Below are 27,708 nucleotides of genomic sequence, written 5' to 3' on the forward strand. Positions count from 1 at the left end.
TTTTCCTTTATTTACTCGGTATCTATCCCGTTCTTCCTATTCCCACGAGACTGGAAGCTCGACAAAGACAGGGGTTACATCGACTTTGCTCACTGCTGTTTCTTTAATATCTAGGGCAGGGAGGGCCACAGCAGGCATTCAATATATATGGACCATTTGACTACTTAATAGATGAATGGATGTAAATAAATTTTTTATCAATGGGATGGTGCTACCTGTATCAACTTATTTTTCCCCCCACGTAATAAAATAGCACAAACGCCTTTCCATTGCAATACATTTAGATCTGTATCATCCTTCATGTCTCACGTGCTATTCTATTGTCTGGTTGTGACATTATTTACTGTCTCATATCCTTATTGATGTGCACTTATGGTTTTACATCTAGGATGTTATAAACAGTGGTTTTAATCAATCATGTGTATCTACATTTCCTTTGAGTAAATTCCCAGAAGTGAAATTTCTGGGTCAAGAAGTGTGCACATTTTATAACTTTATATTCTCACACAAAAAGGAAAATTTCACCAGGTATGACTTTGGGTCTGAAAAGCTGTTTGGTTCATTGGCAGGGGTGGCAGGTGATATATGGAACACATCCAGGACAGGCAGGGTGGTGCCTGGGGAATGTGGACCCAGAGAGGGGAGGTTGGCCTGGAGATGGATAAAGTGAGGGAAGCTGATACCTTGACACTCCTCCCCCCCCCCCCCCCCCCCCGCAAAACAAATAAATCAGTAAATGTGACATATGACTCAGGCAGTGAGGACTGCAAGGGAGAAACTAAAGAAGAGGAACAGGCTTCTTTAAGAGGCTGTGTGTGGGGATGTGGGGGAGGCATCTATTCTGGAAGGTCCCTGACTCCTAGGCTGGGCCAGCTGCTCTGAGTCACTCCAGTCTCACAGACCATCGGCTGGGCCCCAGTGCTCACAGGGGATGGAAGGATCTGAGTCTCAGTCACCCTGCTTCCAGTACTAAACACAAGGGAACATTTATCGAACTTCTTGGAAATAACATGAAATACAGCAAAATCAACTGAAAAGGAAATGAATTGGTAGAATGTCAGGTGATCTGCATGGACCAGGTTGGATCCGCATGGATCAGGTTGGTTCACATGGACAAGGTTACTATCAGGGAAAACCTGCCATGAAGGGTCTTCTCTGAGCAAGGGAAAGGGGACCCTTAGTACTTCTTCACGGAGGAAAGGGACTCTGAGAGGGGATGCAGCTCCACAGAACGCAGGAAGAGAGGAGTCCCCCAGCCTTCCCGTCTGCCCCGGGAGTTTCCACCTGAACGCGTTTCCCTGGGAGTCCTTTTCACCTCTGACTCCAGGTGCAGCAACGTCTCAGAGCTTGGACAGCAACTGAGGATGACCAGGCGCTCAGTGCAAGGAGGTGGTTTGCTTACAGGGGCCTCTTTCTGAGGGAGAGTTCTATTATTTTTCAAATTGAAACTAAGCTTGAACTTGAGCCCTGTTTTTCTTCTTAGACTGCCTTTTAACAAAGAAGACAAGGATTCTTCTTCCAGGAAGATGGAGAATATACACGTTCCCTCATCCTTCTATTCCCCACAATGGAAAATTCTCGATATTAGATAGAAAACAAACACAAAGGCTTCTGAAAGGTGGAGAGGAGAAGCAGACCAGCTGGGACCTGAGGAACAACATGGCATGAATTCCCCAGGGTTCCTTTTGGCCTCATACATCCTAGACTTAGAATTAAAGAGGCTGGCTACCTGAAAATACCAGTGGGCACTGACCAAAAAAATCCTCTCAAAAAGCCACTCTCTCAACCGAAGGGCCAGTCTAGTGACACAAAGCTTTCACACAATAACTGCTCTGCATCAGCCAAACACCAACAATGTGAATCTTCAAGAATTTCAAGGTTAAAAAGTTTTTAAAAAGCATTATAGGGTACAATAATGTTTAATAACTAGGCATGGTGCTGGATGGGTGAGGGATTTATTGGGGTGATCACGTATTAAGTTATATAATAAGTAATTAAGTCTGGTCACTGAGGTGTACACCTGAAGCTAATATAATAATGTAGGTCAACTGAAAGTGAAAATAAAAAAAAATGATTAAAATGATTAAATAAATAAATAAATACCAAAAAAAAAATTAAAAAGGATTATAGGGTAGTGCTGGAAGAGTAAGGCTGAAGATCCATGAAAAAGTCTGGAATTTATAATAATAAAAGGGTAATTTGCTAATTAGACTGGATGTCCTTCCGGATCTCATTCTGGACATCCTTCCTGACCAAGCTGGGGCTGGAGGGAAGCCAGCCCGGGTCCGAGTGCCTGCGGGCAGCCCAAGGGAAGCTAGCCTGGGTCCCGGGTGCCAGAGGGAAGTCAGTGCCAGCAGCTGGGGGAAGGAAGGCCTACTCTTGCACGAATTTTCATGCATCGGGCCCCTAGTAGGTAAATAAAGCAGCACGTGGATATTAACACTTGAGATTTACCTATGACCACACAATGGAATATTTTGAAGCCATGAATTCTTTCAGAAATGTATAATGAGAAGGACAAATGTCCGTGATAATAAGAAAAATGACCAAATTTTATGGGTCAGGCTCAATGCTAAGCTAGTTAAAAAGATCAAATTTAATTTTCAGAATGATCCCATAAAGTATGTAGTATTTGTAATTTCATGTTTACTGATTAATAAATTGATGCAAACTTGCCTATAGTCATATAATGCAGCTGGGATTTATTTGACCCAATACCCAAGTGATTTTAGAGGCAAAAAGCTCTTTTATTGATGAGAGAGAGAGAGAGAGAGAGAGAGAGAGAGAGAGAGAGAGAGAGATTGCTTTGTTGTTGTACTCATTTATGCATTCATTGGTCGATTCCTGTATGTGTCCTGGTTGGGATTGAACCTGCAACCTTAGTATATTGGGATGACACTCTAACCAACTGAGCTATCTGGTATCTGGCCAGGGCCAAAAAGCTTGTTTAAAGTATCACATTGCATTGCCTCAATCATCTCTCTTCCTTCAGGTGTTTACTTAAATATCATCTTCTCACCAAAGATTTTCCTATTTTACTTCCTTGTATTCCTTTTCCCTGCTATATATATTTTCCCCATTTTTTTCATCATCCATATACAATATATTTTATCCAAAGACATATGAGAATTTAGTGTATAATAAAGCTGACATCTCAAATCTATCAAAGTGAAGAAGGACTTTTTTAATAAATAATGCAGGGACAACAAGGTGGCCATTTGAAAAAAAAATTAACCTGTTGTCATTACTCAACGCTATAATAAGATAAAATCCAAAGGAATAAAAATACTAGAAGAAAACATGGAAAAATGTTTTATAATTTTGGATCAAAAAGGCTTTTGTAACTTTGACTCAAAATCCAGAGGTTATGAAAAGAAAGATTGAAAGTGAAAACAACCAAATGTTTGGAAACATTCAGTTGGGAGGCTCGGGTGAGACACAGGCACTCACTCAGACAATGCTGACTGGAGTCTAAATTAATTCAGTCCTGTTAACATTTCGACATTATCAACCAAAATTTAAGAAAAGAATATGTTCTTTTAGCCAGCAATTTCACTTCTAAGAGTTAATACTAAACCCCAATTCACACACGTGTGAAATAACAAAGATACGAGATTTGCAGTGAGGCAATAGTGAATGTTTGGAAACCAACCAAATGTCATTAATAAAGTCCTAGTTAAATATATTATGGTACATCTACTCAACAGAAAACTACGTAAGTGTTGCAAATGAGCAAGTGGTACAGCAGTAGAAAGCAGTGTTCTTTCTATACAGATATGGAAAGCAGCGCTAACTGAAAAAGAGTACAGAATGAGCAGTGTATATTAGATTACCTTTTGTGCAAAAAAAAAAAAAAAAAGGACAAAGAATGCTTGTATTTATTGTGGATGCCCAAAAAACCCTAGAAGGATACATTTAAAAATACAAACAATGATCATCTATTAGGGTGGTGTTGGTAGACAAGTACACCATTCTATAATTTCTTAATTTTCATTAAAAATTACAATGATCACACAATGTGGGCCACTAATTCCAAATTTTAAAAACTCTCCCACGGGCCAGACTTCACCTGGTTGGGAAGATGACCAACCGAAGGCCAGCAGTGTGTGGCCTGTGCCTTAACTATTGGGTTGTTGGTAGGATCTTGGTCCTTAACTACAAATAGGGTTTTGCTCTTCTCATCAGGCCACCAGATCATTCTCAGCAAACAGAAATCTTAGACAGATGCACACACACTCTCCAGGCAACGTCTGGAAGCTTCTTTGAAGCCAACAGGTGTTCCTGGTGTCCGCTTGTGCTACATTGTGTGGATGAAGCCTGCATCTCCCCCCTTTCTGTTGGCTTCAAAGAGCAATCAGACAGGAACGCTGGTTAAGTGATCACAATTTGTCATGTTGAAAGATAATGCTGCTGTATCATAATTTGATTGTCTGTAATAAAACCCATATGGAACTTCTGGGGCCTTCTTTCATCCGTAAATTGTCAACTGGATTTCAGGCTCCTTTAAGCTAAGTCGACAGTGTCAAAGTGAAAGTATAAGTTAAGGCAAGACGATCAAGGCTGAAAAACGCCTCGTCTGAAACACTTTGTGATAAACGTCTGTCCCGTCTGCAGTTCCCCATTGATTGTACCTCACTGGTTTCATGTTGTACCTCTGTACCAAGAGTCAGGCCTAACGTACCGTTTAACACAGGGAAATTTGTCTGAGAAATGTTGACCGGTACAAAACCCACTACTCCGCTCCTCTCCATCTGTTAGAAATTTGAGCCACGTGCTGCCTAAAATAAAAGGAAAAGCCCAGCTTCCTCTCCCACTTGGATGCCCCCACAGCACAAAGGGCGACTTGCTAGGCAACAGTGGTCTCCGGGCAATCACTACGTCTTTCCTTTCCTCCTTCTGAGAGCACCGTCACCTGCATAGAGCCTGTCAGATTTAGGGAGAAAAATGGCATTGGGTTCATTCTTGAAGGTGGGATTTACGTCTTCCAATTTGCCTTGAAAAGAAAGCAAGTTAATAAACAAGCGGGAACTCACTCCAAACCCAAAGTCTACTAAAATGTTTTGTGGAACATCACAATTCCCTAAGCAGATTGGCATTAATTAAGTAATTAATATTATCATTTTCCTTTGCTTTACTACAAATCTGAAATTCACCCAAGGAGGGCCTATCACTGCAGCTGATTTTGTATGTTTATTTCCCCCACGATTCCTGCCCCATTTGCATCAGAGGGTGCAAATGTATCCCCATCTTTGAACCCTCTGGTAAAAAAGAGGAATGAACACCAACAGCACCACCACAAGAACTGCCAGTTGTGAGAGGGCTCCCCAAGCTGCCCAGCAACTACAAAACCTCCCCTTCCCATCTCCTCCTGGCGGTTACTGCACACGAGTATCTTTAAAAGTCAGCGTGATTTCTGAACAAGGACTTGCCACGCAGGCTCAGGGCCGCACAATGTGGGAATGATTGTAAGCATAAAGTAACGTTAAAGAAGCCGTTAGATTTGTAATACCTTAACCAATAAAGAAATTAAAGATAAAAAAATAAAAGCTAAAGAAAAAAAGAAGCCTTTAGTAGCTGCTGTTGCAATTTCTACTGAACTCAGGATGCCTCAAGCCTCACAGCGCAGCCTAGTGGAGAAATCAGGAAGTTGCCTAGATTGTAGTGTTTTGTTTGTAATTAGCTAGGCAGTATGTGGAGCTTTCTCCTTTTCTAAAAAAAGAGAAAATATAGATGAACAAAGAGGAAAACGTAAAATCCTCCCTTTATCCCCCTACTGACAGAAACTGCTACTAACGATCCACAAGTGTTTACTCTCCACTCCTCCGGGTGGAAGGGCGAGGCGTGGGCCAGCGGGCGGGCGGGCGGGCATCATTCCCGCAAAGGGCTCCTTCTGTATGTGCTACTGTGGAACCGCTCTTCCTGACTAACATCGTACGATGCCTGTCTCACAGGCCCACGATTCTATTTCTACGTCATCCTTGTTTCTGATGCCCAGCGGAAGGGTGGTGCCGTAATCATTATAAAAGCCACCCTATCGGAACCTTTGTATCTTTCCAGCTTTTCTCTTGTAATGCTGGAACTAAAAAAAAAAAAAAAAAAAAAAAGTCTTGTGCATGAAATCTTGCTCCTTTTCTCAATAAATCCCTCGATATCAAATTGCTCATTGAGAAAGCATGCGTGTTTTAGGACTTTAAAACTAAGTACTGCCCAAGTGCCATGGTTCAAATAAGCCTCCTAGCGACCCAGGTAGATGATTAAGGGTTACTGGAGGTTTCTGCCCTGGCCGGTGTGAGTAAGTGGTTAAGCATTGGCCCAAGTATGAGGGTCGAGGTTCGATTCCCAGTCAAGGGCAGGAACCTGAGTTGTAGGTTCGATTCCCAACCCTGATCAGGGCGTGTGCAGAAGGCAACCAATTATATTATGTATCTCTCTCACATTGATGTTTCTCTCTCTCTCTCTCTCTCTCTCTCTCTCTCTCTCTCTCTCTCTCTCTCCTCTTTCTCTCTCCCCCCCTCCCCCCATCCCTTCCTCCCTTTCACTGTCTCTAAAAAGAAATGAAAAAAATATCTGCAGGTGAGGATTAACAACAACAACAACAAAAAGTTATTGGAGATTTTAGAGGGCAAGAAAAAGAACATAAAATATGGAAACATGAAAGGTAGAATTTTGTTGCCTTCTGAAATGTTTTCCATGAGGGGGATCTAAGCTGCAATGACACTGATCTAAATCTGCTCCTCACCCATTGCTCCTCCCCTTTTTGGGAGAAGAGAGGCAACGGTGTTGGTTTTATCTGTTTACACGAACTGAATGGGGCTAGGCCGGACCAGTTACCCAGTAAGATGCTTTTTATTGTTCATCATCGGATCAACACCTGCTATAATGCTCTGTCGACATATCCTCAGGATACTATATACTCGATCTTGGCAGAAGCCTAGCGCCCAGCACCTTCATGGAGGGGCCTCATTCATCCGTGGCACCGACTGAGGCAGGGATGCTATCCTTCTGAGATTAAATAAACCGGTTGCTTATCGTAGTCATAGATGGAGGGTGGGAAAAATCAATTAAAGAAGGCAATTCATGCTTGCGCCCTATAAACAAGAGTTTCCCACTTTCCCAGCAACTCCTCCACTGGAGGGGGAAGGGAATTTGTCAACTTGACTTCCAGTGGCAAGTGAAATACAGGCAGAGAACTATGCAGTAAGATATTACTTTCTTGTTTCTTTTCTTTTCTTTACTTTTTTTTTTCTTTTTTTGGAAGCAGCCATTAGTTTGGGGACATTTTTAAGGACACATAAGTTGGCACGCTCTTAAACAAAGTCCACTGAGCATGAGATGGAACAGAAACGTACATCTGCTCTGGGCACAGAGTGGGTGGACAGTGATTCCTAGGGAAGTCATGTGGGCAAAGAGATTCGTGGAAGCGTCTTCTGTTCTACGATTAGTCCCAACAGGTTCTGACAGTGGCATTCACATTTATTACGGGAAAAAACATCCATTAAAAATGACTTCGAAATGCACAAGCAATAACATAACCCAAAGCCTAGAACGTGTTTGTCACCTGTTTAACAGACCCTTTCCCGTGGTGGGAGAACTGGCAAATGCTGGCAGAATCAGGCTGCAGGCTCTCTAAGAGTGGTTTGGCATTGTGCGAAAAGGGAAAGAAATCACAGCCTTACCCCTGAATTTCCTGATCAGACCACACTCCCCCCTCACCCCATTTTAATGATCGGCCTCCTACTTCCTTGTGGGGAAGCACAGGCCTGGGTTGGAAGGTCTGTAAGGAGGATTCTCCCAAAGGCTGGGCCTCTGAGGGGACCTTGCCGAAGGCAGCAGCCCCTACCTTGACTTTTCCAAACAAGTCCGATCCCCCGAGGTGTTTTGCTAGAATCTCTATGGTTAGTCTTTAAAGACCTGACCTTGTAGAAGCATGTGCTTTCTCAAGGATGCTTACCCTGCTGATTGTATCTAGAGCCTAGTTTTAGTTCAAGCTGTTGTGACAATAAAAGCCAAAGGAGGCAGGCGAACAGGGCTACTTGGCGGCGATAGCCAAGTAGTGCCTTAGCCTCTCTTTCACAGCAACGTGTGTTAGAGCAATCTGTTCATCCATCTCTCAGGGGCTGCCGGTCAGTCCCGCACTTTCTATCATTTCAAAACTCAATTATTTCACTTATAGCCCTTTTTATAGCCAGGAACGATTTGTTTTGTTTACTAATTTTCTTGTATATTATTTATAGAATAAAAGCTCCCCTGAGGTATGTGGTTCTATCACCCCAGAACCTAACTCCATTCCTGGCACAGAGAAAGCACTCAGATGGTTGTTGAATGAATAAATAGAAGTATTCACATCTCCTATTTATTGTTTGACACCTGTCAACGGATGGACTCTGGGCTGGATTTACAGTTTATTAGCCAGATGGTCACCTTAAGTGGCTTCAAATTGTGATAAGTGCTGTGAAGGAAGTAAATATTTTAATTTACGCTCCACTCTACCACAGACAATGACAGGGCAGTGCTGCAGTAAGGGACACGGCCCCTGGCTGCCCCGCTGGGAATCCATGGAGGGGTGGGGACTCAGGTGAACAGGAGAGCGAATGCCCCATCTCAAGGGAGAGTCACAACTCACGTCCCACAAAATGTCCCATTTTTCAGGAATGTCTGAAATGTGGAATTGTATTGAGATCTTGTAATTTAAAAATATTGTCAACTTTGCCAATTAAAATGCTATCAATTAATTAAAATATTGTTTAACACACTACAGGTCAAACAAAACCATTTCCCAACATTGGTCTACATGCCTAACATCATTTCTTAGAGCGGTTCCGTGGAAGACATGGCCGGCTGATTAGACAACTAATAGTTACATGGACATTTACATTTGAGAAACACTCAGCTAAACCAAGTGAAGTGGGTGGCTTGCTGCAGGACTTCTCAGAGCCTTTGGTAGGCTGGTGTCCATTGTGAACCCATAGTATACAGCAAGTAGTATTTTCCAAAGTTACTTGATGGTGGAGTCCTATTTCTAGGTCGATTTTATTGGACCGATGTTTCCAGAAATTTTATACATATATTAGATGTCTCAAAAGGTTCAAAGTGTTCCCTCTTTTTGAACTTACAGACACAGAGGCTAGGCATGTAGGCTTTCTAGCTGTGTGATTCTATACAACTGACTTCACCTCCCTGTGAGTTAGTAACCGCTCAGTAATTAGGGCTTTGTTATCACCCTGGAAGGAGTGAATCAAACTGGATAACATGGAAGGGACAGTTAATTCAAAATTCATTTTGCAAACTCTGCATCATAGCCTTCACTTGATATTTTAGCCATGATTAACACCACGGCGGGTTAAAGTCTGAATTAAAAACACCAACTAAATGGTGCACATATATGATTTTACCTAGTGTACCTAAGTGAGCACATTTATGTCAGACACATATTTTGAAACCATGCTCCATTTAAAGGAGTGCTAGGCAGAGCTGACAGTGAGATTGCGATAATATATTCGAGCACCACTGGAAGGTGGTAACGTAAGTGTCATGCTCGCCCTGGTCAGGCAGCTGGGAAGCGTGAGTGCCTGCTGTGTGTGCTGGGCACGGGGCACCCTGGGCATCAGAAACAGTCAGGCAGCAAGACCACTGTCTCCATGTCTGAAAAGAAGGTGGTTACGGGAGAATAGAGGTTTGCAAACTTTAGTTTGTGACTCTTAGTGGATTAGAAACTAATTTAGTGGTTCAAAACTCACATCGAACAAAGTGAATAAAAAGAAAATAGCAGCCTGTGTTAGCGCTGTACAAATAGCATCATTTTGTGAATTCTTTGTTTCATGTATGTACATGTATCTATGGTCAAGATGTGAAATCTATTCTTCTTGTGGGTCACAGTCAAGGTAAAAGTTAGTGCAATAGTGTATTTAATAAATGATGCTGCAGCAGCTCTATCAATTCCACACACTTCATGACTTCCTGATACAAAGTTGGGTAGGAAAAAATGTATCTGTTTTCTATCTGTGGTACATCATCTTTGCTGGCAGAGCCTGCCTTCTTTTCATTTCTTTTGTTAATCCTCACCTGAGGATATTTTCCCATTGATTCTTAAAGAGAGTGGAAGGGAAGGGGAGAGACAGAGAGAAACAACCAACATCGATTGGTTGTCTCCCGCATGCACCCTGACCAGGGCCTGGGATCAAACCACAACTGGTATGTACCCTTGACTAGAATCGAACCCAGGACCTTTCAGTCTGCAGGCTAACCGCTAGGGCAGAGCCTGCTTTCTGCTGAAGAAACTTCCCAAGCCTCCCTTCTACCTAAACATAGACATGTGACTCGATATTGCCCCTGGGTAAGTCTTAGGAAACCCCTTTCATTTGATAGGACATTGTGATGATGACAACTTGCAACCAAGGCAGCCATCTGAAACCACAGGGCTGACCCCATGAGCCTAGCCAGTCCACAGAGGACACTGGAGAAGAGGGACTGGGCCCCTGGGCTGTGACAACCCTGAGCCAGCTCAGGCACCCTGCCTGGGGCTCTGACTGCCTCAGGAACTTAGCCTGATGGCCTGGCCTTGGGGCCCTGACGTAAACAAAACCAAACCAAACCAAAACAAACCAAACCAAAACAAAATAAAACACACAGATTATAATTCACTTGTCCTTCTAATGTTAGAATCAGGTGGTTCTTTTTTAATTATTATTTTAAATTTGAGATTAACTTGGTATTTATGATTTTCTATTTACTAATATTTTTGAATAGCACTTCCTCAAAGTAACAGTTTTCCATTTTACCTAGTTGCAACCTTATCGCACACATTCCAAATAATTGGTAAAAACATAATGTTGAACATGGTAAGTATGGAGTTGGCCAATTCTCCTTCAGCTGTGAAACTTGGAATAAGTGAGTTGGTTTCTCTCAGGCTTTGATTTCTTCATCTCTATAAATGCTAAAAACACAGACATCCCCTGGCGCAGTGGTCGGCAAACTCATTAGTCAACAGAGCCAAATAGCAACAGTACTCCTTCAAAATAGACTCGCCCAGGTTGAAAACCGACTTCTGCGCATGGGCCACGAAGTTTCAATTGCACTATACGCGCGCCCGCACGTGGTATTTTGTGGAAGAGCCACACTCAAGGGGCCAAAGAGCCGCATGTGGCTCGCGAGCCGCAGTTTGCCGACCATGGCCCTGGCTAGTTATGGTGTTTTAATGAGATGATTCCTTCAAAGTGATTTTATCACATAATTTGACGTAAGATAGAGCATGCTGCCAGAAGCCCCTCAGGAGGAGGGACGTCTGGTCAGTTTCAGAACTTGGGTTGAAGGTGAAGTAAACTTTTGATAAACAGAGAGAAAAAGAAATACCAACAGAGAAAACGGGGAAGCAGTGGACATCTGCCAGGGTCAAGGCTGGCCGTGCTGACGGGAGAAGTTTAAGGAAATAGTGGAAAGTACACTTGGAAATACAGAGTGAAGGGTGTAGAGACCCTTAAACAGCAGACCAAGAAACCAGGTATAATGGGCATGGGCATTTAAATTCTATTGTTTCTAAAATAATCTCACAACTCCTGCACTTTTTAAAACCTACATTTGAACTTATGTCTTTGGTTATGTAGCTTTCAAATTAGATTCAACTGTGCTGCCTCTGGAGGACTACGGAAAGGAGGAACAAAAAGACTAAAATGTGGAGTGACAGACGGGGGGGAAAACCAATATCCTAATAATAGCTACATTTTCTTTTTTTCAAAACGCAGTATCTCTATGCTAAGTATTTTACATGACATTTAATTTTCCCATGTGTGAATCATGTGAGCACATGCTGGATACTATTATTATCTCCATTTTACAGGTGAGGAAACTGCCGCTGAGAGAGGTTAAGTAACTTGCACAAGGTCACACAGCCAGTAGGCGACAGAGGCAGAGCTGAAATCTAGTCTCCTTGACTGCAATGCTTCTGTTTGAATTGACTACTTTACTAAAGATATTGATTTTATAATTCCAATCCTAAATGACAGCTGCAGGACGGAGTCGCCCTTCACTGAGATGAGGGACCTGTGCATTCAGCATGTCGGCACTTTGTGGTTGTGGTTTTGGACATATGGAGGTTGAGATGCTCAGTGAGCGCTCAGATGGAGATGCAGTGAGCAGTCAACCAGAAGAGGCAGCTGGATAGTGCAGCCTGGATTCAGGGGTAGATCTAGGCTGGAGATAGAAATTTAGGACTCGTCAGCAAATAATAATATTTAAATCCCTGGTTCCAGGGGGAGATTTGTAAGGAAGTGAGGGCAGTGAGAGACGACAACTAGGAGCTGAACTCTGGGGGACACCAAGGGGGGAGGGCAAGATCCAGCCGAGGAGATAAGGAGAGCAGCCAGGCAGGGGGGGCCTGGGAAGCAGGTGCGGACGCTGCTTCAAGGAGGGGCCTGTTGTGTCAGGTGTGAGGGCACGGCCAGAAGGGCAAGGACTGAGACACACCTGAGCTGGCAGCTGCCCTGAGGGTGGGAGGTGCCACACGTCGGCCGCTTTGACAAGAGCACTTTTTGTGGAGGACAAAACCTGAACGGAGTGTGTTCAAGACAGAAAAGAGGAGGAGGACACCAAACCATTGAGTATCTTTCTTCATATCTGTAGTCAGAACGAATTTGCGGATCAATGTGAGTATCATAATTCTCCTTTAAGAAATGGTGCCTCTTAGGAAACTGTACGATCATTGAAGGGCTAGAATGATGATTTATCTCCTAAATGCCTTGCACAAGCTTGGTGTTTAAATAACAACTGCAGAATTTAATTAAACGTTGAAAAGAAAAGGAATATTCCTGCTTCCATCTCACACATCTGTGCTTGGCAACACTTTTGAGGGACCTCCTTCTGCCCCCAACACTAAGACACTTCTTGAAGCCTGGCTGACAACAGAAATTGTGTGTGCGCGCATGCGTGTGTGTGCATGTGCGTGTGTGTGTGCGTGTGTGTGTGTGTGTGTGTTTTAACCAGTAAAGGTCAAATTGTCATTTTGTGTGTGTGATGAATCTTCAATGCGTAGCTCTGGGCCAGTTGCTGAGAGGAGAGCAAAATTAAGAAAGGAAGTCTTATCCTTGCCCACGTGCTGGCCCGTGGGAATCCCAGCGCGGCGAAACCTTCCAGGCACAGACTTTATCCTTCCTCGGCCTGCGCAGTAAATGCTGCGTTTGTTCATGAATCCTGGCCTTGTCTGAGTCCTGCTTGGCCCTGAATGTAGTTTTATGAGGCACAAAAATCAGACTGTCGTCCTGAAAACAGAAGATTTGTGTTCCCCCCCAGAATGAAATGGTGGCATCTTTCTCCCAATTCGCAGCTCCGTGGGTTTGTGGCTGGAATGCCAATCCGGAGAGGGGCTGGGCACACCGCTCGGATCGCCTGGGGGAGGGGAGGGGGAGCTGGCATGGCTGAGCCCGAGGCATCATTCACTCTGTGGGCTCTGAATCAGTATACTGACGGCCATTTATGCATAAGTGCTACTCCCCCAGAAGGCCATGGATCGAGGAGTTTTCCTCCTGCTACTTTCTCAGGGCTGTGTTCTCTCATGACACATCTAGAACAATTGATGTGTGTGTGTGTGTGTGTGTGTGTGTGTGTGTGTCGCTCCAGAGACACACTGTGCCGCCAGCAACCAGATGAGAAACCTTAGCAATCAGAAGGCTGCTTTCTTGTGTGAAGATCTTTGCAGACCTATGTACATACATATCCCCAAGTTCACACACTGAAGGAGAACCAGGAATGGCTAGTTCACGCCGTGTCTGTGTTTCATATGCAGAGTACAGAGTGGCATCCATTCCAAGGATACCACCAGCAACGACTGGAGGTTGGTAGTATCACAAAATCAGATGCACATTTTGTTCATGGACCTAAGGGCGTGGACTCACTCAGAGAGGAAGACAAGTTACAACGGGGGAGGGGGTCTTCTGAGAGGTCACTGTGCCTTCAGAGCATCTCTGGGGCTTGACTATATCAGATACCGACCATGCTCCCTACACACGCCCCTCTCTTCTGACTCCAGCCTCATTTTGAAACTGATTCCACTCAAATCGAGGGGCTCCCCCTAAGAGTCGTCAGTGAAAAGGAAAGCTGAGCCGAGAAAGCACCGCTTGGAGACGTCTGCACTTTTCCTGAAACAGGAATGGGCTGGGTGCGCTGGGTTCTATGGGGATGCGCGTGTGTGCGTGTGAGGCGTGGCGATGGGATGCTGACCTGGCTTACTTCCTTCAGATGGGGATTAGGAGGAGGCACTCGACACCTGCCCCAAGGTGGGTCTCCCACCAGCAGCTCAGTCTTTCCCTAAGGCAGGCAACGGTGGGCTTCGGATGCCCCTGCGAACAGTGAGTATGCAGTGGGTCACCCGCCCGGGATGGGCTTTGGGGCCTGTGACCAATGGTGCGAGCTCCCTCAGTGTCTGCACTCGGAGTGAAGTAGCACATAGCTTCGCAGACATCCATGAATTTCGATGGCCCGTTTATAGCCCCGGCACAAGCACCGTTCTGCGAGGGGGTTATACAGTGAGGGACTGTTCCCTGGGCTAGCGAGGCTAGTTCTCCCATGTTGGGGCTCCCTCTCCAACATCTGCCCCCCTTAACTTCCTCCCCCCCCCCCAGCAGACACCTGACACCTCGTATAACACCTGTGGGGCTTTTATCCTCTTCCCTGCTGGACTGCACACTCTCTGAGGACAGGAGCGCTCTGACCTGTCCACCATGAGGCCGGGCCTCCCCCGGCCTTGCTGTGGCACACTCAGCAAAGATTTGGGGCCTGGATGCATGGACAGACCTACTTTGAATTAGACAGAAAGCAGGTCAATGGGCTCCCGAACTGGTGCATTTGGGGAAGAGGACATTTGCAGGGCACTTGTTCTAAACTTTTGAAGGAACATTTGAATATCGTATTTCTTGGAATCAACTTTTACAGAACAGCAAGAATACTGATAGTTAAGAAACTAAACACATGAGCCTAGTGATCTTTTCCCAGTTTTAACAGTTCGGAATTTTCAGCTGCTGTTTAATATTTACAATGTAACTCTTCACACTACCCCAGATGCGGTGAAACTGCAGAGCAATGCACACCATCTATGTACCGTGCTTAGAACAAAGCCTGGCACACAGTAGGTGGTGAAACTGCAGAGCAATGCACACCATCTATGTACCATGCTTAGAACAAAGCCTGGCACACAGTCGGTACTCAACAAACGGCAGCCAGTGTCAGCACCCATAGCGTGGCCGTGAAGTTAGCTGTTATTAAGACAAATATATTGGTCGTCTTGACACATGAGCGTATAATCAATAACTCAGCCCCGCTAATGCTTTCCTGGTTCTAACCTCAACTAGAGGCACTTGATTTAACCCCAAAGTCTGAAAAATGCTGTCATTTAAAAGTCCATTAACTAAGGAAACAAATCCCGTAAGAGGCAATGTATTCATTTTTATTTCCTTCTTCATGCAAGGATCTCTTCTCTCTTCCCCGAACACAAACAAATATTTCCATGGTTCAAAGCTCATGCTCTTCTTAAGATCAAAAGAACTGGCGCCTTTCTTTGTACAGGCCAAAAAGTGTCAAGAAAAGAAAATGAATTCTGGATGCCTCCTTTAAAAAAAAAAATCTAGTTTTTACAAAGGTATTACTCCGGGTTGTTGGAAAATAATTAGTACATAACAGAGTCAGCCCATAGCGGTAAAAGCTCTTTACATAAACCCACCCTTTACTGCAAAAGACAGTTAAAGATCAATCCGGGCTATGAAACGTAAGAAACGAAATGTGTTCCACGGGAAGCCCCTAAGCCGTGGAGGCTAGTTAAATCTTCAGGAACCATTTTTATTCTGCTAACGCCTTTCCCTCCGGCCGCCATCAATCACAGATGCAACCTGTCTCTCTTCCCCTTTGATAAATGGAAGGACGGATTCATCTGTATGTAACTCACCTCCGCTGGCTTTTACATAAAACAGATGCCACAGCTGGGACTGTTTGCAAACAGATGTTTCTGCCCCGTCGCCCGGGAGGCACCCCTACAATGTGCTGCTTGTTGCGGGGGGCGAGGGCCTGACACCTGCCAGGGCCCGGCGCCTGCAGAGGCCCCTGTGTGCCCTCGTCCTACCCAGCGGCCCGAGCTCGCCCCCAGAGCAGGACGGGCTGTCCCGCCAGCACTTACCCTCTCTGCGGGGACATCGTGGGCCGGCCCGGGGCACGCAGGGATGTCGAAGGCCTGGTCCTCGCGCGCCGCACACTCGGCGTCCTGGTGGCTGACAGCGGGGGCCTGGTCCTGCCCCTTGTCCAGTTTGAAGAGTTTGTTAAAAAAGCCAGTGTCCTTAGGCTTGGACGGGGCCGCCCCGCCTGACTCAGGTGGCCGAGGCGCGGGTCCCCGAGTGGCAGCGAGGCCGTGGTGGTCGGCGGGGGTGCGGCCGGGGGTTTTATCGGGGCCGGTGCCCCGCGCAGCTGCCGGCCGCAGGGCCATGCTGTCACTCGCGCCTTTGTCCCCTACGCCGCCGGCGGAGCTGACATCGGGCCGCCCTGGCGCGCGGGGTGGCTCCGATGAATCCTCGCCTCGGTCTCCGGCACGCCCTGGTACCGGCCGCGAGAGAGGCAAGAAAAAATGCGATTTAGCAGCTGGTGCCCGGGGCTTGGCCTCCTTCCCGAGATTCTGCCCGCCGGCACCCGCGACGGCGCTGGTCTCCACTGTCTTGGGGGAAGAAGCGGCCGCACTGTCTTCCTGGACGCTGATTCCCAAATCCACTGCAAACACACACACACACAAACAGCCGTTATTCAGCCCAGCCCCACGAGGAAACGCAAGGGTGGGTGACGGACGACACCCGCTTCACACACAAACGCCACCGCGCACATGGGCCCGTGGCCATCACCCTGCAGAGCAGAGGCTGGCTGTCAGCTGTCCCGGACCCTACTCCTCCCGGGAGAGAGGAACAGAAGGTCCCCAGGAGGAAGCCGTGGTGGAAAGCCCCACCAGGTGCTGCATTCCCCAGGCTCAGGCCCAGGACCTCCTACATCTCCGCAGGGACCCTGAGGCGCATTGTCCCGATGTCCCCTGGGAGGCAGGAGCGGGAGGAGCCTGGGCTCAGCATCTGGAAGAGGCTGCTCAGCCTTGGGACTCCTGGCACCTGGGTGGGTCCTTTGTTACGGGGTGTTGCATTGGGGTGTTTAGCAGCATCCCTGGCCTCAACCCACCAGATGCCAGTAGCACCCCCAAGTTGTCACAACCAAAAATGTCTCCAGACACTGCCAATTGACCCCTGGTGGCAGGCGGGTGGTGAGGGTGGGGGACGGGGAAGGGGGGGGGGGCACGACTCGCATTTGGGAACCACTGGGCTTGAATGCCTATTTGAATCCAGGTTACTTACCTGTCCTGTGCCTCGGCGGTCTGGTAAAAGGAGGTGTTTTGTTAGGAAGATGCGTGAGTTAGCATTCTTAGAGCACGTAGAACAGTGCCTGGAACACTAGCTATTGTCAGGACTCATGAGTGAGGAAACAGCCAGGGAGGTTACAGTTAGAAATCTGCTGAGAATACGAAAGGATTTCAAAAACGAAGACTCAGAAGTTTCTATTTTAAGGCTAGAAGAGCAGATGTCCACACAAGAAAGCCACTCGGACCCCAGGCCTGCGTGGCCTCAGGCACGTGGGGTCAGACACACACCGGGGTGAGCTGCCCGGGACCGCCCCTTCTGCAAGGAGGACTCTGCTGCCAGCATCTCTTTTGCTTTGACCTCTGCGTTGACCTTCAACTGCCTTCTTCTCTAGGTCCCTGTTATAAAGCAGTGCGATGTACCACACATTTTGGAACCACAGTTAAAGATCAAGATGTTCTACTGCTAAGTTGTATGGCCTTGGGCGAGCCACTAAACGTTTGGAATGTCCTCGTATGTAAAATGGGAATAACAGTAGCTCCCTTGCAGGGCTGTTGAGGCGTTTGAAGGAGAAAACTCTTGCCAAGGACCTGGCACACCGCCTTTTCCATAGTGGGTCTTGGTAGTTGGCAGATGCTGTGATTATTATTAAGGTTTCTGCTACGCCTTTGCCAACATTGCTTTCTGATTTATAATTTGCTGACAGCTACTGCTTTAAAAAATATTGATTTGAGAGAGAGAGAGGAAGGGAGAGGGAGAGAGAGAAACATCTATCCGCTGCCTCCTGCACGCCCTCTACTGGGAATTGAGCCTGCAACCTGGGCATATGCCCTGACCGGGAATCGAACCAGCGACTTCCTGCATGGGTTGACGCTCAACCACTGAGCCACACTGTCTGGGCAACAGCTACTTCTTAAATATCTGATTGTAGGAAGACAGAGAGAAAGAGAAGGGGGAACTGAGGATCTTTTGGTCTGCTCATAGTGGGCATGAACATGGAGTGAGGCATACTACATCCATCCATCCATTAGCAATTGTTGCCAAATTCTGGTATCTTCCAGTGTCTACAGTCAGGAACAAAGAGAGAGAGAGAGAGAGAGAGAGAGAGCTGGATTCTTGTGCAGAAGGGCAGCCTCCCCATTAAGCTCTGAGGAGCACAGAGGAAACCCACTGGGGACCCATGGCAAGCACCAGGGTTTCCCCCTAAACTCAGACCTCAAGGAACTGCCTGCAGGAACATTGACCATAACTTCTAGCTCTTCTTAGCCTTTTCTCTATGGTTCTGGAATTCATCATCACGGTCAATGTTACTCTCAGGGGGACAGGAGGGAGGGGAAGCGCAGGAGTAAGAAAGTGATAGATGAGTATGTTGGGTGCCAAGAAAGCCAGTAAGCGGCTGAAGTGTCAGAGTGACTATAAATGAATTGCGGGGCTGGTCCATGCCAGGAGAAAAGGAAACAGCTGACAGAAAGGGAGAGACTACGATTCAGAAGAAGGAAGGGCTTTTCAAAATGCCAAGAGCATCACTGATCTCTCTCGGTCCTTTTCCTCTCTTCCTCTCTCTCTCGCTGGAAACAAGAGGAACAGAGGCGAGTGCTACAGCCACAGAAAACGGCTCTGAAAAGCATTTCCTGTGGACAGATTTTTTTAAAATGCCAATATATTGCTTTGATCAAAGATACATTTCCTACATCCCGGGATCCAGATGAGACTTCAGTGCATTTAGAGATTACAACAGATGCAAACCATCACTCTTGATATCAGAGAATGGGTGAAGTGTTTTTTGATAACTTGTGAGATCTAGGACTCCTTACATGGGACATTCCATGACATCGAAGCTCTGCCCCCCCAAATTGGGTGAGTGCATACCCACGCCCATACCCTGGAGCTTGCTAAAATGCTCACCTCCCAGGTGGGCACATGACCTGAGCAAGACTAATCAAATCCTGGGAGTTTTGCCATTATAACAGAGTTTTGCCCTTTGTGCTTGGGTTGGCAAACAAGTAGGGGGTACATCGGAGCTGGTGGCCTTGGCCATCCCTTTTTGGGAATGCTTGCCCGCAGATGACACTAACACAGATGAAAACAGAGCCAGAAGATCAAGGAGCAGAGAGAGGCCCAAGGATAGCATTTGGACACCTGGATCCAGCTCTGCCTGAAGCTGGACTTTACCATTACAGGGCTAACAATCCCCCACCCCGCCCCCGACTCACTTAATTCAGTTTAAATTATGTACATACTCAGTGACTTGGAGAGAATTTCAGGGGCTTGGTCAGTACCTATTTCACTAGCCAATTAGTGGCAACCAATTCTCTCCTTGAAATGGAGTTTCCAGGCTCTTCAAGTCTGCCTGGGAGGCAGTTAGTATGGGAGGAAAGAAGGTAAAGAGAATGAAATGGGAGGAAGTGAGTTCTAAGGAGCTGGATAGAAGTAAAAATCACTTTCTCTTCTCAGTAAGAGGAAAGAAATCCACTTGGGGAAATGAGATTACAGTCATTTGTGACCTTAGATCAGTGGTTCTCAACCTTCTGGCCCTTTAAATACAGTTCCTCATGTTGTGACCCAACCATAAAATTATTTTCGTTGCTACTTCATAACTGTAATGTTGCTACTGTTATGAATTGTCATGTAAATATCTGATATGCAGGATGGTCTTAGGCGACCCCTGTGAAAGGGTCGTTTGACTGCCAAAGGGGTCGTGACCCACAGGTTGAGAACCGCTGCCTTAGATAACATTAAAAACAAACATGTTTTAACTTACACATACACATACTCACACACATAAATCCAATCTGCGTGAGTGAGCAGAAGGAGATCCACTGGAGCCCTGGCCGGGTAGCTCAGTTGGTTAGAGCGTTGTCCCGACATGCCAAGGTTGCGGGTTCGAACCCTGGTCAGGGCACATATAAGAACCAACCAATGAATGCATAAGTAAGTGGAATGACACACTGATGTGTCTGTCTTTCTGCCTCCCTTCCTCTCTCTCTAAAATCAGTAAAAAATTAAAATAAACACCCATTGGAGTGACAGGTTTTATGCTCTTGCAAAGATGGGGATAGTTTACGTGCTTTGCCAACATTATTCTGGAAAGAATAAAATTCCCCTTCCGATGAGCAGAACCGAGCTTTCATTCCCTAGGAGGAAGCTTGGGAAAACCCAGCCCATCTTGAATCTGGTTTCAATAAAAGGTTTTCTCCTAGAGCAAACAAACGACATACTAAAGAGTTTCACTTTCCATGAAAAAAATGTGCAAGAGTTTAAGGAAGATGAAACGGCATCAAGTACAGGCCAAGGGCAGCCCGGCGTCAGGAGGGAGGGACATTGATCTCTTCAGTGCAGGAAAGACACTGTGTGTCGGGGGCCCGGTTTTCTTTCCTAAGAAAGTCATGCTATCCCGCGGGGACTGAGCACTGGCTTCCAGGGCAGCTCAGGGCAATTGTTAAAGAATTCACATTGTGGATGGGAAAGGCCTGGGTTTAACGCTGAACCCATCATTTATTAAACACCTGGCCTGGTCAGGCTACGTCAGCGGTTCTCAACCTGTGGGTCCGACCCCTTTGGCAGTCAAACGACCCTTTCACAGGGGTCGCCTAAGACCATCCTGCATATCAGATATTTACATTATGATTCATAACAGTAGCAACATTACAGTTATGAAGTAGCAACGAAAATAATTTTATGGTTGGGTCACAACATGAGGAACTGTATTTAAAGGGCCAGAAGGTTGAGAGCCACTGGGCTATGTCTTCTCTTTGTGCCTCAATATGATTATAAAACAAGCAAGGAAATCACAGTGCCTTCTTCACAGAGTGGCTGTAAGGATTAAATGACATATTTCCTGGAAGACACTGAACACGGCAGGTGGCAGGTGGTGGGTATTCAATAAACATCAGTTGTTTCATAATATTTACATATTATTACTACAATCACCAGCTTACATTCCTAGATATCAGTCATAAAACAATGAGTTATTCCAAGGGGTCAGCCTACAAACCCGAGGGCTCTGGAAAGACTTTAAAAATAGGAATGCATTGCATTAATTTATTCTCAGAAATCTGAGAATCTGGGCCAGAGAAGTTTCAGGTAGGGGTATCATTTAGGCACCGAGTATTCTGCGTCAAAGCAAGCTGCTTCATCAGAGTTCTAATGAGATATTTAAAAAATATATACAGTTTGTATTACAATATGGAGAACTTTGGAGGAAGGATTATCTTCTCAGAGGTCATTTTAAAAAGAACTCATGGCTGTGGCTGGTTTGCTCAATGGTTAGAGTGTTGGCCTACAGACCGAAGGGTTGAGGGTTTGATTCCTGGTCAAGGGCACATACCTTGGTTGCAGGTTCCCCAGCCCTGGGGAGAGGCATAGGGGTGGATGTAGGAGGCAACCAATCGATATGTCTCTCACAGGTCAATGTTTCTCTCTCTCTCTCTCCCCCCATCCTCTCTCCCTTCCACTCTCTCTAGAAATCAATGGGAAAATATCTTCAGGTGAGGATTTAAGCTTAAAATAAAATAAAAAGAACTCATGATTTAACCCCCTGGGCAGTCTATTGGTTTAAGAGGAGAAAATAGAGCTGAAAAGGGGACAGGCCACTGGTGACCTCCCACCCAGGCGGCCCCTCCCTGTGGGCACACACACAGGAACACTTTATCGTGGGCAGGATGCCTGGTGAGCCCAGAGCCAAGCAAGCATGCGTGGAGTTGGCTATAGGGCTTAAATGTTTAACGCTTCCTGCTGGGATAACCTGGTGGTGGTGATTAAAGAAAGAAGCGACCTTTGTTAAGAGATGTGAAGTAGGAAAAAACTACAATAGCAGAGGTTGGCATTTATGATGTGGCCTGCTTGGGGTTTGGCCCGCAGTGTTTAGATTGTTTTGAACTGGGAAACTTCATTTGAAATTCCTAAAATCCGGCTTTCATTGCAACCTCTTCTTATCGGCTGAGGGATTCCCGCAGGGCAGCCGGCCGGGAGCTGAGTGGCTCCTTCTAGACCAGCGGTTCTCAACCTGTGGGTCGCGACCCCTTTGGGGGTCAAATGACCCTTTCACAGGGGTCACCTAAGACCATCGGAAAACACATATATAATTACATATTGTTTTTGTGATTAATCACTATGCTTTCATTATGTTCAATTTGTAACAATGAAAATACATTCTGCATATCAGATATTTACATGACGATTCATAACAGTAGCAAAATTACAGTTATGAAGTAGCAACGAAAATAATTGTATGGTTGGGGGTCACCACAACATGAGGAACTGTATTAAAGGGTCGCAGCATTAGGAAGGTTGAGAACCACTGTTCTAGACAGAGCGATTCCAGTCCTCTCTATGCCGCCCAGAGGCGCCCGCGGGGCCTCAGAAGCAGGGGTCAGAGGGAGAGGCTGAATCCCTGGAGGACATGCGAGAAAACATGGGGTTCACCACCGCCAGCACTTCTGACCCAGGAGGTCTGGCTGGGGCCCCGGAATCTGCAGGTCTAACGGTTCCCGCTGTGGCCGGGATGCTTTGGCCCAGGACCGCCCTGGGAGTCAGGGGCACGGGCACAGCCTGCGCAGTGACGGAGGGAGCCAGGCTCGGCTTACAGGGAAGGTCAGAGCAGCGGTTTTAACCAGGGGCCTGTCTGCCTCCACAGGCCACACTCGGTGATTTTACTCCGATGCTTGCATCTCACCGGCTGTAAATCTGGCCTCCTCAGCTGCCCCGCACCAGGAGAGCTGAGAGCTGTTCGAGCTGAACTGTGTGCCCACAGAGGATGGAGTCCTCACCCCCAGTGCCCGTGACCCCCTTTTCAGATGACCAGGTACAGATGAGGTCACCGAGGAGGAAAACCCGGTGTGGCTGCACCTTATACAAGGGGGTATTTGGACAGAGACAGACGCACGGAAGGACGGTGCTGTGGGGACACAGAACACCACGTGGAAGCCGAGGAAGCCTGAGGCCCCAGGAGCTCGCACAGAAGTGGGGAACGGGCCCCCACAGCCCTCAGAAGGGAAAGGCCCCCCACAGCCCTCAGAAGGCGTCACCCCTGCGACACCTCGAGCTGGGACTTCTGGCCTCTGCACTGCCCGACAACCCATTTCAGTGGCGTAAACCGCCCGATGGGACACTGTTAGGCACCCCCGGCGACAGACACAGGTGTGTCCAGGTGAGCCTGGGCCTCCGATCCTCCGTCTCACTTCCCCGTCACCAGGATCAGCAGTCCTGGCCCTGAGAGGCCCTGTGGCACTGACCTTCGTCGTAGAGTTGAACCGTGTAGGTCGATACCATCACCGGCGTCCCGTTGTGAACACAGTCCCTCTTCGACGCCACCTGCACAGACACGTGTCAGTATCAGTCAAGTCAGACCTCAAGGCCACGGGGTGCCTCCCAAGATGAAACTTAATTTAAAGATCGCATTTCTGGGAACTCCCAGCATTCCCTCCAAGAAATGCCATCTCCCCACTAAAGACTGGATTCCCAGGACCCTGAGAACACCACTTGTCTGCATCTCAGCTCAGGAGTCCGCGGGCACAGCAGGGGGGGACCCACGGGCGATGGAACGCCCAGGCTGACTGATCAGTGGGGAACATTCAGCATGTGACTCCAAAGCCTGTGAGGTTAACCTCGCCCCACCGTCCTGCACACACAGCCGGGCCCTTAGTCAACACACCTGTCACACCCAGGGACCTCGCTGCAGCCTTTGCCTGCTCCACACTCCCCTCACCTCATGCTGCAGCCTTTTTCCAGTTTTAGGGCCCTGACCTGATATTTTTCTCTTCTGTTATTTATTGTAGATATTAAAGAAGATTGTGTGTGTGTGCACACACACATACAGACATACACATATACACACATGGAAAGCAAAAAGTCACAATAGAGAAAATAATGGTATGTCATGTCATCTATACTAATAAAAGACAAAGATGCTAATTGACCATACCTTCAGTACACCCATCAGCCAATCAGAAGAGTATGCAAATTAACCCAACAAAGATGGCCATTAAATTTGCATACTGCAGGCAGGGCGGGACAGCACAATCCACTGCCTGCCCCGCCTCCATCCGGGCCTCCCGTGTGAGACCTGGGGCAAAGCTGGACGACTTCGGGGCCAGTTCTAGCTGGAGCCTGGCCAGAGCAAAGGCCTAGTTCCTGGGTGCCAGAGGCAAACCGGTGCCAGCAGCCAAGGGAAGGGAAGGCCTATTGCATGAATCTCTTCATGCAACAGGCCTCTAGTTTAAGTAATAAAATCATCTGAATTATACCACTAATAGTTGACATTAATTGAAGGCTGATGTTATGCTAAGTGCTTTGCACATTGTGTCTTATTTTGCAGATTCTGTTAGTAGTGTAAGCCATTAGTAAGTGTAGAGAAAAATGAAAACAAAAAGACTAAACAGCAGCAACCAGCTAAAAGGTGGGGCCTTCCTGGGGGGACACAGAAGACTTTTCTTTCTTTACATTTTTTTAAATGGTTTTCGTTGTTTAAAGTAAGCCTGTGTTCTCAAGTTTATCGTGAACTCTACCAAGAATTCATGAAAGTGAAACGTCAAGCCCACGTGACCATGTGGCCCCGAGGTTACAGCCGGCTTTCCTGGGCCAAAACGTGGGGTGCAAAGTGGATTTATTTGGCTCACAGAATTTTAAAAAGCATTTTGGAATCAGCTGCCAATATTTAAAAATCAGGAGATTCCATCAACACTGTTTTCCAACTCCTCTTGGCAGTGTACATTGGGCAGAACCCGCACCTCCGAATGGGCTCAGCACACGGCTCGGCTCCCTGTGACCGCCTCGCCCTGGAGGCCAGAGGCTCCCAGGCCAGACATGGACTCACAGGGCAGCTTAGAACCTGCTGCTGCCAGGCCCCACCCGGCGGGTTTCAGCTGGCCGTGGGGCCAGCCCTCAGGGTTTTAAAAGTCCGAGGTAATGAAAGTGTGCGGTCAGGTTGAACACCCGCTATGAGTTTTCAGCCATTTCTTCAAACCCAGCCTTCCATTCCGAGCAGGAATTCCCGCTGTGACCTGATCAGTACTCGCTCACAGGCATCATCTTCCTCCTGGAGGAATTCCAGGTCTCACACTGACGCCATCTCTGACACCCTGATGGTGGAAGTGCTGGCTCTCTGCTCCCTGGCCACGGAGACCTGAGGAGAAGGCTTCCAGAGAAGTCTTTCAAAGACGAATTCCTAAATGAATAGCCCCCTTCCTCCTTGGCTGCACAAGCAACAGGCGGGGGGCTCTGGCCTCCCTCCCTCACAGGTTCCTATGCACTTGGTCCTGGGTGGCCGCTGGCTCCCGGCTGACTCTGATGTGCAGCGAGGCTTCGAACGATGGATTGTCCCGGGGGCTGTCATCCTCGCACGGTGACATTGACCCCTGTTCTGTGCACGGTGGATGTTTAGCGGCATCCCTGGCCTCTGCCCACTAGGCCAGTAGTGTTACCTGAGTTGTGACGACCAGAAATGTCTCCAGACATTGCCAAGTGCCCCCTGGTGGGGACGGGCAAAATCACCCCCAGCTGAGAACCACTGGCCCAAACCCACCTGGGAGCAGGTGTCACATGGGTTCCAGAGGGATCACCTTGGAGGTCCTTAAAGACACAGGATCCCGAGGCCCCCAGCCCTGCCGCTTCTGATTCAGGGAGTCTCCGTGGGGCCCTAGCGCCTGCGTTTTTGCCAAGCTCCGTGATGGATTCCGGAGGTTTCAATGCAACAGGACAAGCCATGGGGAGAGCGGGCCCATGGAGTGAGCACTGAGCAGGCCATTTATTCATCCCCCTGCCTCCTGCCTTCCCCTCCCCCGGTTCTGCCTGGTGGTAGCTCATGTCCAGTGACCGCAACTACTCTACCTCATGAGCGTCTGCTTCTGAATCGTTCTCTTGCTCTTCAGCTCTTTGGTGAACACTCATTTGGTTACCCATGGTTCCTGCAAGAGAGAGAAATTAAAATTCAAGACAAACAAAAGTAGAGACCGGACAGGTGACTGTGGCATGTCATCACAACGGCCTACATTTATTTGGGGGAGAGAGACATTTTAGACCGTTAATCCACCAAGTTCAAGTCAAATGCAGCCCCAGTTTTCAATTGCGTTTCATTTCTGGGGTAAATATTTATCATGATGAACAGTGTGTTCAGTGTGGGTAGCATTTCTTCCCTCTCGGTCACAGCTTTCATACCCAGGAGATTTTAGGATGAAGATAATTAAAGGAATACTTATAATTTTTAGCATTCTCTGATCCTCAAACTAAATTAGACCCCCTGTTAAAGCCCGTCGTAGCACGATATATATTTTTTTATATAGCATTCGTCACTACTTGTAATTGTATATTTATTTGGCTGTATTTTCCTCATTCACTGATTCAACAAATATATACCGAGCACCAACTCTGCATCTTAGGCTGCCCCAGGCACTAGGGTTACAACTATGAATTAAAGAGATGAGGCCCCTGACCTAACAGAGCTGCAACCTGGGGGCGGGGGAGGGAGGGTAGTGGTGGTGGGTGGACAAATAATAAACAAATAAACAAGAAACCCACAAACCAGGCCATTTCTGATGACAAGGCAGCTTGGTAGGTGGTTATGAGCACAAAGCTGGAGCAAGACAACCTGAGCTTCAACCCTCTTCCTGCCTCTCGTTGCTGTGTGTCCTCGGGTGAGTGAATTAGCCTCTCTGTGCCTCACAGGAATCCTACGTACTAAATCAATTAATTCTTGCTAAGTGGTTAGAATAATGTCTAGCTCAGAAGAAGCAATATAGAAGTGTTTGTTAAACAAAGGACACAGGATGTGATGCTAGGAATAAAATAAATTGATAACATAGCAAGAGGGGGCCATGGTAGAGGACAAGAGGCCCAAGTAACGACTGGCCCAGGCTTGGAGGGCAAAACTGAATATGTAACTTCTGCCGCTCCCCCAATACATTGTAAGAACCACGAGGGCAGGACTGTCTGTCTTACCCACCGTTGCATCTCCTGTTCTCCGCGCCGCATTTACACTCATCTCGTGCTAACCATTGCTTATTGGTTGGAGGGAGGGACGCCTCATTGGTAACTACCCTCACCGGGCATACTGGGCCAGGCAAGCTCACACCACCGCGCGCCTCTGAGCCTTGTTATAATCACAATAACAGCCAGCAATTACTCAGCATGCTGCCCTCCACGCTGTTTTCCAAGTGCCTTTCCTGCATCTTCTCATGTGCCCCACAGCACCTGTGAGACAGGTGTCATCATCTCTCTCTACTAGATACAAGGAAGCTGAGTCCCCGGAGGCTCCATTATGTCCCAAAGGTCACCCACGTGTGTGGCAGAGGCAAGATGCAAACACAGGCTGCCGCGCTCCTGACCCCTGGGAAGCTCCTCGATTTATCACCTT

The 27,708-nt window shown here is 47.2% G+C and overlaps 1 protein-coding gene across 9 annotated transcripts in view; it reads right to left on the reverse strand.

Moving 5' to 3' along the window:
- BCAS1 (brain enriched myelin associated protein 1) overlaps window positions 1-27,708 on the reverse strand; it is a 71,422-nt gene that overhangs the window by 36,124 nt on the left and 7,590 nt on the right. For all 9 annotated transcript variants that reach the window (XM_036323475.1, XM_036323469.1, XM_036323474.1 and 6 more), the window contains exons 2-4: window positions 26,187-26,263; window positions 23,594-23,672; window positions 16,154-16,734 (exon numbers count right to left, since the gene is read on the reverse strand). In XM_036323475.1, coding sequence (XP_036179368.1) covers window positions 16,154-16,734; window positions 23,594-23,672; window positions 26,187-26,258 — 732 coding nt within the window. In that variant the 5' untranslated portion in view covers window positions 26,259-26,263. The remainder of the gene's footprint in view (window positions 1-16,153; window positions 16,735-23,593; window positions 23,673-26,186; window positions 26,264-27,708) is intronic.

This window comes from Myotis myotis, unplaced genomic scaffold (genome assembly GCF_014108235.1).
Source record: "Myotis myotis isolate mMyoMyo1 unplaced genomic scaffold, mMyoMyo1.p scaffold_m19_p_9, whole genome shotgun sequence".
In the NCBI taxonomy this organism is placed as follows: Eukaryota; Metazoa; Chordata; class Mammalia; order Chiroptera; family Vespertilionidae; genus Myotis; species Myotis myotis.